General features: G+C 37.8%; 2 protein-coding genes across 3 annotated transcripts in view; both read right to left on the bottom strand.

The window, feature by feature from the left end:
* The window catches only part of TTC21B (tetratricopeptide repeat domain 21B), a 35,664-nt gene extending 27,148 nt beyond the window's left edge, over positions 1-8,516 (bottom strand). The window contains exons 1-7 of one of the 2 annotated variants that reach the window (XM_053948039.1): positions 8,426-8,516; positions 8,119-8,248; positions 7,033-7,143; positions 5,695-5,861; positions 3,335-3,457; positions 1,724-1,881; positions 1,244-1,328 (exon numbers count right to left, since the gene is read on the bottom strand). In XM_053948039.1, coding sequence (XP_053804014.1) covers positions 1,244-1,328; positions 1,724-1,881; positions 3,335-3,457; positions 5,695-5,861; positions 7,033-7,143; positions 8,119-8,248; positions 8,426-8,437 — 786 coding nt within the window. In that variant the 5' untranslated portion in view covers positions 8,438-8,516. The remainder of the gene's footprint in view (positions 1-1,243; positions 1,329-1,723; positions 1,882-3,334; positions 3,458-5,694; positions 5,862-7,032; positions 7,144-8,118; positions 8,249-8,425) is intronic. The other variant, XM_053948038.1, reaches the window with a different exon arrangement.
* A 1,807-nt stretch (positions 8,517-10,323) lies between these two features.
* LOC128790580 (sodium channel protein type 1 subunit alpha-like) overlaps positions 10,324-13,649 on the bottom strand; it is a 92,439-nt gene continuing 89,113 nt past the window's right edge. Inside the window, exon 27 of the mRNA XM_053947446.1 lies at positions 10,324-13,584. Coding sequence (XP_053803421.1) covers positions 12,416-13,584 — 1,169 coding nt within the window. The 3' untranslated portion in view covers positions 10,324-12,415. The remainder of the gene's footprint in view (positions 13,585-13,649) is intronic.

Below are 13,649 nucleotides of genomic sequence, written 5' to 3'. Positions count from 1 at the left end.
AGCTAAGTCTGGTATAACAGAGGCATCCCAAAAAGCAAGATACTCTGAAGAAGCTGATCTGCAAATCCTGTTTGGGCTTCAGTGTGATATAGACACACATGCTCAAAAGCAAAGCACTTCCAAGTGCTCAGACTTTTAACACAAGTTTCTCAAAACACCAAAGGGGATTTTCTGACATACAATAATTAGGTACTCAGAGTTTTTTAGTAAGATTTTAGATGCAGGCATCTGAAATGTATAAATCTAAAAGGCCTTGAAATTTTTCCCTAGACATGGCTCTTAGTAGAGTGTTAACTAAAAATTCTGGAGTAAAATGTCACATGTAAACTATGTCCAGCAAGGTTTCTTTCTGGATGGCTCCAACTGGAGTCAGCAATTCTTACTACTTCTTCATATTTCCCATGACTGTTCACAAGACTTAAATTTGATTGCAAGGAGGCTAATGACTGAGTTCTTTGCAATAACTGAAAATGTGTTGAGCAACATAAATACCTTTTCGTCTACAACTTGAAAACACCTACAACACAATGAAAACACTTTTTTTTTTTTGCTAACTTTCCACTTAAATTATACCATTTTTTATACCATAATTAGAAAAAATACAGAATGAATTTTTGGTGACAATTTAGATCAGCTATTTTAGAACTTCCTGAAAAATGGCACAAGTGCCGTACATACAAAATACACGCATATAGCCCTGTGCAAGAAAATGGATCTTGGGAGTAGAAGAAAAAATAGTGTAGAATGCTTAAATCTGAAAAAACCCCACAACTGTCAAAAAATGGTGAACTGGTGTAACAACTATGACCTGCTTCCAAAAATCTATCACTACAAGACCTCACAATTTCCCTTACTTCAATTAATAAAATATTTAAAAATAATGAAAGGCTTACAGTAACTTACGAATTTATCAAAAGAGCATTCATACAAAAAAGATCACTTTGATGATTCAAATCAACATGATTCAGTCAGCTGCCCAGATTAGATTTCTGTTTGGCTTGACACCTGTTTTCTGGAAAGATGAAGGTTGAAAGTTATCATTTCCTTCACATCCAGAAATCACCCCAGCAATAAGCTGGAGTAGCCACTCAAATCAGAAAACAGGTGAATGTATCTCCTGCAGATTAGTGCAGCACAGGACCAGCCAAAGTATATGAGAATACATAAAAAAAAGACAGCCTTTGTAGAGACCAGATGCCACATGCACTATGTTGTGCTCAACATTCTGCTAATAAGGACTCACCTCAGATATATTTCCTCCCCTGCACAGATGATGCAGCGCCTCCATTCTTATGGCTTCTATGTTGAGGGGATCTTTCTGCAATAGTCTAAAGCCAAACAATAGATGAATGTAAAAAAACCAAACCAAACACTTGCTCAATCACCTATTTTATCCTAAAACAGGAATAAGGTAACTTGTATTTTACAGCCATTTTACATCATGGATCTCAAACCAAAAGCACAGCTCTTATTTCATGCCTATCTCAAGAAAGATCCCCTTCCATCCAAAACAGATTCATGTACTGATGTAGCATCCTCATAAAATTGAAAGGCTGGTTTCTAATAAAACTTTATTTACTTGAAATATATTTTTAAAAAACTGATGCAACTAATCCAGATTCATTAACAATGAATAGAAACCTATCTACTTTTGTTTCAAAATGTCCTTTGGGTGTAAGCATGGCAAGAAAAGAACTTAGTGGTGTGCTACTTCATACTCAACCTATGTGCCGTTTCAATTGTCTGCTCCCAGTCCTGCAAGGCGAGCTGTAGCTTCATTTTCTTTATGAATGCAGGGATGAAGTTTGGGAAGTTTGCAATTATCTGGTTCACAATTTCCAGAGCTCCCGAATAATTCTGTCGGACCTCAAAATACTGTGCCTAATGGAAGGAAGAGAAGCCATATCAACAGCCTGTACAGTCACACAGGTGAGAAGATTCAGAAATTCCTTCATACGGAAACCAGGAAAAAGAGCTAGAGAGAAAGAACTCCTTCCTGAAGTAATAGTTTTACCTGAGTATCAACCACAACTAGATTTTGCAACAATCAAATAGCAAAGGATGGTGTCTAAAGCCTGGTGTGCGTGGTAAGTGCTCTGTAACAAAGGTAACTGCAGTATTGACAACTTACTAGTCAGTTGCGAGCAAGCAATAGTCAGACGTAGCTGAAGAGTAAAATCCTTCTGTTAGGTTTCAAATACTTTTGTATGAAGTATCCCACAATTTTAGGATATTTAACACAACCCACCGATGAAACATTTATTCAAGCTCTGAGGCACATACTATGCAAAAACCCACATTCAGCAGGTAACTATTGTTGTTGCCCGAATTAACAATTTTCTAACTGTAATGCAATTGACAGGATAGTCCAAATACAAAATTTTCAGAAGTCAAGAATCAGAGGTTTAAATTAATTCAAGTAGAAATAAATTTAGGATTTAAATCTTGTTTTGCTTTGATGCTTTGAATTTACTTACCATATTCCAGGTGACTGTATGCATGCTGTTTTATTTTGTCTTTTTAAAACAGAAATTATGCAAACACAGTAGATTTTGAGAGTTTATTTTTTAAGCCCTAGTGAGATTCATGTCTGTCTAAACCCTAATTACTAAATAACTACATTTGACATATACTTTTAATCTAATTCAATGATCCACATGCAGCCAAGCACACACACCTAACCAAATACCATTTTGCACACTCTCCTGAACATCAGTCTTCTAATATTCACTGAACAATTTTTTCTACATTTAGCTTTAGAATACTAAACAAACATCAAGTCAATGAGCAACAATGCCTGTGATATAAAGTACTATGCTTTGAAACAGAAAATGTGTAAAGAAAACAATTCATGCAACTCCTTTAATGAAATATAATCATTGATGATTACATGAACACAAATGAACACACGAAATAGACTAAAGACAACTTAAAAAGAGTGTTAACAATATTAAAAAAATCACACTACAGTTTAACTCTTGCATTTTGGCACATAGCAATTCTGTAATGTGCATAGGTATCCCGTGCAAAAAGGAAGAGACTACACATTTTTACATTTTCAAGTCATTTGAAACTCATTTTATACATATAAATAGAAAGGTTTTCCCATCTGCATAGAAAAATCGTAACAGTACACATTTAGATTGGCTGAATTTAAACTATACTTTTCTTTTCACATTGGTATCTAAAGAACCCAAAAGTACCTACAAGGTCTGAGCTGTATCTCTGTTTCTTGGACAAACTCATTATGCACTACTCTTATCAGCATCTCTCCAATCACACTACAAGACAAAGATAACATTTAGGAAGAGTTAAAAGAGTGAAGGAAACTTACTTTACCAAGCAGTGCAAAAACATCATTGCCTTCCTGCAGTGCTTCATCAAAGTATTTCAGAGCTTTTTTAATGTGAGTTTCTTTCCCACAGGTGAGATCAAGCCATGCTTTCAAAATTAACCCCTGTTAACAAAATACAAATTGGATTTCTTTGGTAACTATGTAATAGAAAATTACACTAGATACAATAAGCAGAAATAACCTAAATAGAGGACTTAGAGTATCTATTTTAACTGCTTCAGAGGCATAATTATATCCAGTCTTTAGCATAACCTAACACTTGGGTAATTCATTCCAGAATTAAATTAACCAAACAGTATATTTACTTACAGAAATAGAAAAAAAACACCAATGGCACCTAACAAGTCTAAGATGCTCAGCAGTCAGAACAAAACCTCACAAACATGACCACATTAGACAGAATATTTTCTGCAAACATTTCAGTACAATGTTTTTTTAAGATTTTCTTTATATGAGACACCAAGAAACATACTGGTGCTGCAAAAAGGGAGAAACTTGAGGTTTTTCTTCTACTTTCTGATTAAAAAGAGAAATCTTTATGTGCAAGGTAAAACTCTAGACATTTTTCAAATCCTCAGAAGTATTATTAGAAAGAACACCTGAACAATTAAAAGGCAAGATGTTTCCTTTCATTGAAGAACTTACCACTTATAATGAATTAAATTTATTTCTCTTATGTGTTCCAAACATTAGTTGTAACTTAAGTAAATAAAATCTATTTTGAAATGCTGAATTATTTAATCAAATTATGATTGCCATCAAAACAAAAACTTAAAACCCAAAATATCACTAGCTCTTTTAGAACAATAAGAAATGGGCCTGGTATTTAAAACTCAAAGGTTAGTAGAAGTGCCATATTTTGTAATTGCTAACAATCAGGGTCATGATTTTGTTATGTGACAGAGACTGGCTGAACTTTATATAGTCAAGCATTTTTTTAAAGAAAGGCAGGTGTTGTACTTCTATACAAGGAATACATAAACTATCTTATCAAAGTAAGTGTGTACTAAACAAATCTTATTTCACCAAGTTTAAACACTATGAACCACCTCCAAAAAATCTGATGTAAACATTTAAACATAATTTCATATTACCAAACTAGAAAAAGTGCTAATCATAAGTGAATTTCTAAAAAAAAACCCCTATATATTTAAATACTAATATACTTTTTCTTTTCTATGCATGTATCTGTAAGAAAAATAAATTAATTACTTTGAATATTTTTAAATAGTTCAGCTGGAAATATTTCACACTAAGCAACATACCCAAACAATATTTCCAAAGAATAAAAGCAAGCAAACAAAACCAAACTACTATTGTTTCAATCAGCAAAGTCATAAATACTGCTATTTTACCAAAATGACCTATCCTTAGTCTTTTCAGGAACTACCATATTATTGCTTCATGATGTCCTTAATTATTTCTTCATTAATGTAAGTTATTTCTACATTAGTATAAATTAGCCAATAAATTAGTTCTTATTTAAAATAACTACCAATTTAAATTAATAATCACTGTTAGTTTGAAAGCTAAGTCATTACTTAAATCACACTTTCAGAAACTAAGGTTTAGAATAGCTGCAGATTTCTAACTCATGTAATAGATCAGACAGAAAACTATAAATTACAAATTGAACAATGTACTGATCCACACAATAGAACATTTTTGTTTGATATTACTGTAAAATAATGCATTCAGTGTTAACAGCTCTGCCTCAAAGATGTTTAACTACAAAAAATACACCAGATTTTTTATGTTTCTCTCCTTGAACTGAAGCTGATACCTCCTTTAAAAAAATAACATAGTAGTTTTTCAGAAACCTCTTTAGAAATTCAAGATTTTAATGAATTGTAATGTCTCTATATAAGTGCTAAAGACAATGCCATATATAACACTTATTTCAGTAAAACCCTAGGCAAATGTTGACCTTAACAACAGCTAACAATTTGTATCCCAAATCCTCTGGGTATTTTTGAGCCTTCAAATCCAGATGTCTCCCTCTAGTGAGACTATCATGCTTATTTTTTTGCTAGGAATTATGAGTCTTGGTATCAAGTAGCAATACTGGCTTAAGCACATATTATTCCCATTTATTCATTTATTTTCATTTATTGAGCCATTATTTGTTATTTACTAAGTGAAAATTAATATAAGTCAACAAAAAATTATGGGAATTTACTCAGCTGTGTCAAATGAATTTATAACAGTTAAGAAGGAAAGTATTAGAACACAAAATAGTCCAGGTTAACTTCCAAACAGTATTAATGCCATAAGTCTAGCTTCAGAGTATGCATTGTCCTATTAATCTTTTACATTACAGAAAGGTAAGAACCAGTTACCTCTTTCCCACCACCAGACACTTTGATCATTCTATCAACATATTCACGGGCTTTGTCCTCACGACCAAGATGCCACAAAAACAAGCCAGCATAGTACAGAGCCTGCTGTCTTGCTGTTTTACGTTGTTCCTTCAATCTTGCATCCAACTCCAGAATAGCATCTCGATCTGAAAAGGTTTTGTTCAGAGCTCTTGTTGACAGCCTCTCAAAATATTATAAAAGAACAGCCAAGGGCTTCCAAAGCAAACACTGCTTCTGTACTGTACATTGATAAACATGCAGACAACCCCACCCAATTAGTAATATTTATCAGGTACAGATGGAAAAGGCAAAAGAGGGTTCCCAACAACACAGCTGATGGGGAGGTCCCAGAAGTGGGGAAGTCCCAGATGACTGGTGGTTATGCAACCTGATATCCATCTAGAAGGGCAGGAAGGAAGATCTGGTAAACTACAGGCCTCTCAACCTGACCCTGATGCCAGGGAAGGTCACCATCAGGTTACTGAGTGCTATCACACAGCACCTACAGGACACCCAGGGGATCAGACCCAGCCAGGCACTGGGAAAGGCAGAACCTGCCAGGCCAACCTGATCTCCTGCTATGACAATGGTGACCCACCTAATGAATGAAGGAAAGGGTCTCACTCTCAGAAAGTCTTGAGAGCCACAATAATTTTGCTATCCTGCCATATTAATCCTCAGGGACTCAAAAAAGAGTAATGCCATTAGTCAGAGCTGTTTCACATCAAATTGTTTGACAAACTGTCAGCAGCAGCTATAAACCTCCATAGCGAGAAAGATACTGCAGCAATACTTTAACAACCACTCAATGTACCTGATAAACCTACTCTTATTTTGAGAATGCAATTCCTAACAAAATTATTCCAGCTTTTAGGCTGGAGAAAGGAATATAAAAACTCACAAAATTATTTTTTACATTTGTATAGCCAGGATAACTTAAAAGATAGAAATGGCTTTAAAGACTTTTCAAGTTGCAGTTCTACTCAAAAGTACCAGTATCAGATATGAGTGGACAACAATCATAAGAAGATTGATTCAATCTTCCTCTTCCTTCAAAGATTCTTCATCACAGCAGAAAAGATTTTGTGTGTGGGTGTGTATGTGTTTTATTTTAACATTCACTCCTATGCTTCAGAGTTTAGTGGTTTGGTATTTTTGTTTACAATCTTGGTAAGCATCACTCAATTCAGTAATAGACCCTATATCAAATGCAAAGCCAGAGTAAACCTTTTTAACTTAGGCAGAATTAGCCTACGACTCCCAGGCTTTCACACAGGGCTGTTTAAAACATGAAACAGAATGTCTTAATAGGCATACCTGGATTAGGGCTCTTTTTATGGGCATAGATCAGAGCCATCATTGTACAAAGCGACACCTCTGGTTTGTTTTTAATAGACTCCAACTGTCGAATACTTTCTTGGACATCACCTAGTAAAAAAAAAAACACACAGAATAAGCTATCACACCTTTCAAGACAAAGAATATAATCATCAAACATCAACCTAACTTAAATTTTCCCTTCTGTTTTTTCTTCTATGCTTTTGTTCCTTATGCATATACTCACTTTCACTTGTTTGTGCCAGTCTTTCAAACAGACAAAGGAAAGAAAATAGCATCTCAATGCAAAGAACTTGAATTATGCCAAATAATTCTCTGCTAGTTCTGCCAACTGTCAGAAAGATGAAAATCATATTTATTGTTTTATACAGGGCATTGAACAGCTCTTTTTGCTCCTGTTTCTTTATATAACCAGTATTTTTGTGTGACTATTTCTGTGACTATTAGCAAATTAGCCAATATCTTGAAAAATGATAGGATTCTTAAATAAAAACATCTGGGAGTTTGGTAATAGACACACTCCCTCAAATCCAGCATACCTTCCCAGACTTGTTTCAGCCCTCCCTATTTGGGTTATTTGTTAATATTTCCAACATCCTTGGAATATACATGTTGCTCAATAAACTTCTCAGAACAGTATAATTTACACAAAGATCCCCCCATTAGTATTAGCTGTCAGTTTCCTGGAGACAGAGGATTCAACAAAATTAACACAGCCGCTTTGAAGCGAAGAGCTGCTAGCTGGGAGACACTAGTGAGTTTCCGATCAAATGCAATATGCGTTTGGGCAGGGCTCAAATTCCCTCCAAGGAACCCATTTGAGCCCGTCATGAAACCACGAAAAATACTTGCTATTTCTCACTTTGGTACGATGCTGTCTAGATCACTTTCATTCGAACTGGGGAGGAGCAGGACAGATGATAACGCACCGATAATTTACTCAACAAGGAATGCATTCAGACTCCGCAACATCGCTTTTCCCCGCGCAGCGGACTAGGGGCTGAGCTCTGGGAGGCGAGGCAAGGAAGCCCAGCGTTTCGGGAGAGAGCGGCGCCGCCCCGTTACCTGTCCTCAGAGCGCCGTAGGCCCGGTAGAAGAGGAGCACGGGGTCCGCGCCCAGCCGCGCCAGTGCCTCGTCGGCCGCGGCCCGGACGTGCTGGAAGAGCCCCTCCTGGCAGTAGTAATTGAGCAGCGCCTGCGGGAAAGCGGCCGCGGGTCATCGGTGCCAACGGTTCGCCCCGGGACGGCCCCGGGGACACCGCGCCCACCGCCCCGTCCCGCCCCAGCCCGGCCGCCCGCAGTCCTGCCCGGCACGCCCGGCCGCTCCCTCCCTCCGCCGGGGCGGGACGGCGGTGGCGCCCACTTGCTGCACCTCAGCGTCCATCGTCGCTACCCGACGCTACTGCGGGAGGACTCCGGAAGGGTGAGGACAGCGTCCTGCCATTGGCTTGGGCGGGAAGGAGGCGGGAGAGACACGGGAAGAGAAACTCCTGGAAGGCGGCGGGGCGGGACCCCGCGGCCGAGCCCGAGGCAGCGGGCGGGAGCTGCCGGCGCCTTGGCGCCCCCTGCCGGCTCGCAGCCGGGGTGCTGAAGGGGAGTTTGGGAGTGTGTTTTATTTCCTTGCTTTTCGTGGCTGAACGTGCGGCTAAGTGGCCCGCGTTTCATACGTTTCATAATGTAACGGAGCACTTCAAGTTATGTGGCCCTTCTCTTAGAAATACAATAGCAATAGGGTCAAGTCAGATAGAGAAACTTCGGTTCCCACAACCCCCCCCCCCCCCCTTCATCCTGGAGAATTAAAGTTGCAAAGACTAGTGAAATTAGGGTTTTTCTCTGGAGGTGAAAACATCCTCAGCCATAATTTCTAGACACCAGAAACAAAGGTTGCTAAAGAGCATTCCTTTGGAATGGGAGCGCAGTCTGTCCACCAGGAATGCGGGCAGTGATGCCACCGAGGACAAGGAATGGAATCCAATCTGCACGGAGTTTGTAGGAGAAGCTGCTTGGCTCTTGTGGCAGAGTGCTCAGAGTGACCTTTCCTAGCAAGTCTATTACACGTGAACTTTGTCACAAGTTCTCATCCCCAGCATCAGGAAGGTGCCAAAGAAGCACTATGTAATTAGCATTCTTGGGTTTCCTTGTTGGCCAAGACAATCCTCTGATTTTCCTGCTGTGTTTAAGTTCTGCTTGTCTTGTTCTGAAGCTACATTTAGGCTTCTGTAACATTTAAAACCTATTAGAGGTATGAATAACAAGTTGGGTTTTTTTCTGTACTTTAAGGTAACCATTTAAGACATATTTTGTCCACATATTAATCTAAAAAATACTTATCTTTTCATTTTGATACTTAGGCATTTTGAATCAAAGTTCTAGACCTCTTTTTTCATAACGTATTTCACAACAATTTTACAGAGAAAAATTTCCCTCCCTTGAAAAATTGTTGATGAATTTCAGGGAAAATGCTATTTTCTTTCTGCCACTAAGCAAGCATACAGACTACAGCTGCTTATCAACTGGTTTCATATGAAGTTCAGTATTCACTGTGAGTGTTTTCACGGTAATTTGTAGGGAAATGCAATATAAAATTAGGTAAACATATAAAATGAATATTTTTAGAAATTCACTGAAGCAATTAATAAAGAATAAGGAACAGGCTCACTTTCCAGATGTATTTGTTTTTTCCCCTATTGTTACCCACAAATGGTTGCTTCTAGGAATGGGGTGCTTCCAGAGAGATTTTTAAAATTCCTGAGGAAAAGACCAATGATTTATACATTCCAACACCATTTCATCTTTTTCAGAAATGCACTCAAATGTGAGATGCTCTGTAGCCTGTTTGTGAACAGGACCCAGCAAGAATAAACTGGCTCTCAACCCAAGTTGGGGCATGTCATGGATCTAGTACTATTTTCTGTCCTCATTTGGTCTTTGTAAACTCTTGAATGCTCAGTTGTCATCCCTGTGCCTGCTCTGAGCCTCCTGGGACACACTCAGGGCAGCTCTGGTATTCGATGGCTGTGCACCCACTGCCTGGAGCTGCTCCTAAGTCATGCAGGGCAGAGCTATTGATACATGCAGGAGTGTCATGCTCACTGTCTAACACACATCAAGTAACAAATTCCTAATTAGTGACTAACAAGCAACTCCCAAGGATTTCCTTACATGGAAGAACGGTATAGTTGCAGTAGAGGTTTTCAGTATCCTCTCATTCTGTGGTTTAAAAGCATACCCTTTTTATATTAATGTCAGATAATAAATACAAAAGGAACGTACAATAAAAAATGTAATCTTTATTATTCTGACGCATTAATAATGTTCTTTAGCATCAGTTAGGGTAATAGCATTTTCCTGCATGCAGTTCACTAATACAGATTTAGTCAATAATTTTAATAAAAGTAATCTATATTTAATTTTCCTGTGTAAGAAACATAAAATGTCCTGATGGATTGGATTATACAATTTTGCTACTTTCTCTTTGTGAAAAAATATCGTGGACCCTAGATAATATTTAGAACTGTTCTAGTGCAGCATGAATGAAAAAAAAAATCTGTGAGTAAACATGACAAAAGATTCAGGATTCTTTGAAAGAAAGGTTGTATCTGAAAACTTAGGATGCAGGCACTGCTTAGACATTCAATTTGAACTTTAGACCATTTCCCAACTGCAAAAAAAAAAACCACCAAAAAACATAGCTTTTTGGAAGCAAATTATGAACTTATTTAGCAGAAATTATTCATATGTTGGCAAATACTGTAAAAAATAAGATCCTACAGTTATCCATTCATTTAGTTGTATCTTGTTCTCAGGAGTTCTTCTGTGAAAAAGTGCTATGGACTGAAAGTAACAAAAATGTTGTGACATCAACCTGAAGGTAAAATTCAGTTCTTGTTTTATGTACATAATGCTGAAAAATAAAATAAAATGATTTTTACAGTATTTATATTTGCTTATAAAATCCTAACATTATTTTCAACAGGTTTAGTAGTTTTCAACATCTGTACAGTTTGGATATACATTATATGTTTTTCACAGAAAATTCAGAAATGTAAAACAAATAGGCTCCTAAATAGCTGCAAAATATTGCTTAATGGTATGGAGGAATGAGGTCTTTTTGCGTAGTTTATTTCATTTAGCTCGGATGTATGGCTTCCCATGTTTAAGAATCCTGGACCGTCAAAGGAATAGCAGCATAGGCAATATAAACATGCATTGATTGCATCCAAACTATCTATAATGGTAGATAATACATCATTTTACCTGTTGAATGCTTGCACACTACACTTATTGTGGTACATATTTGATGCAATAAATGTGCTAAAGTCATTATCTGTTTGCTCAAACATGCACCACGGGTTAAAAATTATTTACATAGCAGAGGGCTTTTCATTAACGTGTACGACATCAACCTTACTGAGAGCTGAAGATGGCTAAACAATACTGCAGGATAAAGCAGAACAACTTTATAGAGGGCTCTTTTGATCAGTTTGGTGGGCTGAGGCAGATTCATTTAGTATTCGTATGCAGAAAGACATTTGACAAAGACAATATCTGTGACTCCAGACCTAGGAAGAAGTTTGCACCTTCTGAGACTTAATGGTCTGTGCAAAAAGTAAACCATATTTACTGTTCTTGTGAGTTGTAGAGGACTTTACAGGCATACTAAGACTTGTTTGAACATGATACGATGTGAATACATTAATTAAGCACCTCAAAATCTGTTATTCCTTTCCAGAAACACTGTGCTAAAAAAATCTGTTGTTCTTTGTGACTTAATGTTATTTTCATGCATGATCTATAAGTGCAGCATGCCTTCATGCAAATAATTTCTGTGTGTATATTAGTTGTATAATAGAACACCTGGCCCTTGTACCTGTAAAGGTGTACTTAATTCCCTTCCCCAACAGAAGCCCCATTTACAAAAATAGTCACATATAATAAACAACATATGAATAAAAACAAGATGAATCCACCAACACAGATTTTGTAAAAATATGAAGTATGTGGCAGTTGAAATGCAAACAGTGGGTAGAGTTACCATATTGTTTTATGCTAAACACACAAATACTTGGTTTCACACCCCTTTAATTTGTCCCTACAGTCTGTGTAGCCATTCTTCTCTCCTCTTCAGCAGTGTCAGCTGGTAGTGAGAACAGTAACCTCCTGTCAAGGTTGTTTCTTCTTATCACAGTCACTGACAAGAGGTCACTGTCTTTTAATAGGCACTGACCTTTAATGTACAGTATATTTGTAAAAATTGTCAGTTTGGCATAGACCTCCTTCAGGAGTCCTGTTGACACAAACACATGATCCCTACAGCCTATGAACTACTTTGCACATATATGATTTTTCTTGCTATTTGTTCTTATTTCTGACCATCTTTAGCTTCCTTTTCATGCTTTTCTTTGACTGGCCTTATTACATGATCATAAGAAGGCGGACAAACTGCTGTTGATGCCGTTATATCTGTTTTCTCTGTGAATGAGTTTTCATTTAACTTGTCAATAAGGATTTCATCTTTCATACCCTGCCCAGCCCCACCTTCAGTTTTATTTTTGTTATAGATAAAGGAAGCTTGTTTTACTGTTCGTTTTAAAAGGTGACGTCTGTAAGCACGCTGAATGATGACAGCAGACACTTCCTCCTGCTTTCGTTTCAATGTGGTTGTAATTGGTTCATAGGAAGCTTTAGAAGGATTGGATGCCATAAACCGATCTTCCATCTGTATTCTGAGGGCGTCCATCTCCCCACTTTCCCCCAAAACACGCTTTGTGAAAGCAAACAAGATGTCAAGGCAGTGAATTCTGTCACCACTCACCATGGGCAGATCCATTGCAATAAGCTGGACTTTGTTAGGTTTGGGTAGATGAAGAGGAGGCTCAAGTGCTGCTGCAAAATCAGACAATTTCTCAAATTCCATGAATTGTGTTGCATCAGGATCAAACTTCTCCCAGACTTCATAGAACATCTCAAAGTCATCCTCACTCAAGGGTTCAGCGCTTTCTTCAGTAGCAACACCAAAGTTCTCCAAAATCACAGCAATGTACATGTTCACCACTACCAGGAAGGATATGATAATGTAGCTGACAAAGAAGAAAATCCCAACAGAAGGGTTGCCACAGTCACCTTTCACAGAGCTCCCTGGATGAGCCTTGTTAGGGTCACAGTCTGGCTCCCCACTGTTGAGAATTGGGGCGAGCAAACCGTCCCAGCCAGCGGACGTGGTGATCTGAAACAGGCAGATCATGCTGTTGCCAAACGTTTCAAAGTTGAACATGTCATCAATCCCAGCTTCCCTCTTGACATAGGCAAAGTTGGACATGCCAAATATCGCATAGATGAACATGACCAGGAAGAGCAGCAGCCCAATGTTGAACAAAGCAGGAAGAGACATCATCAAAGCAAACAGCAGAGTGCGGATTCCCTTAGCGCCTTTAATGAGGCGCAGGATTCGACCGATTCTGGCAAGCCGGATGACTCTGAATAGTGTGGGAGATACAAAGTACTTCTCAATCATCTCAGCCAAAAACATTCCTAAAAAAGAAAAAACAACAAAGGTACATTACCACTTAATCTCCATATCACAATAGAAATTTACA

Source organism: Vidua chalybeata, chromosome 7, assembly GCF_026979565.1.
Source record: "Vidua chalybeata isolate OUT-0048 chromosome 7, bVidCha1 merged haplotype, whole genome shotgun sequence".
NCBI lineage: Eukaryota > Metazoa > Chordata > Aves > Passeriformes > Viduidae > Vidua > Vidua chalybeata.
Note: the sequence above shows the minus strand (reverse complement) of the source record. Positions and strands in the feature narration are given on the sequence as shown.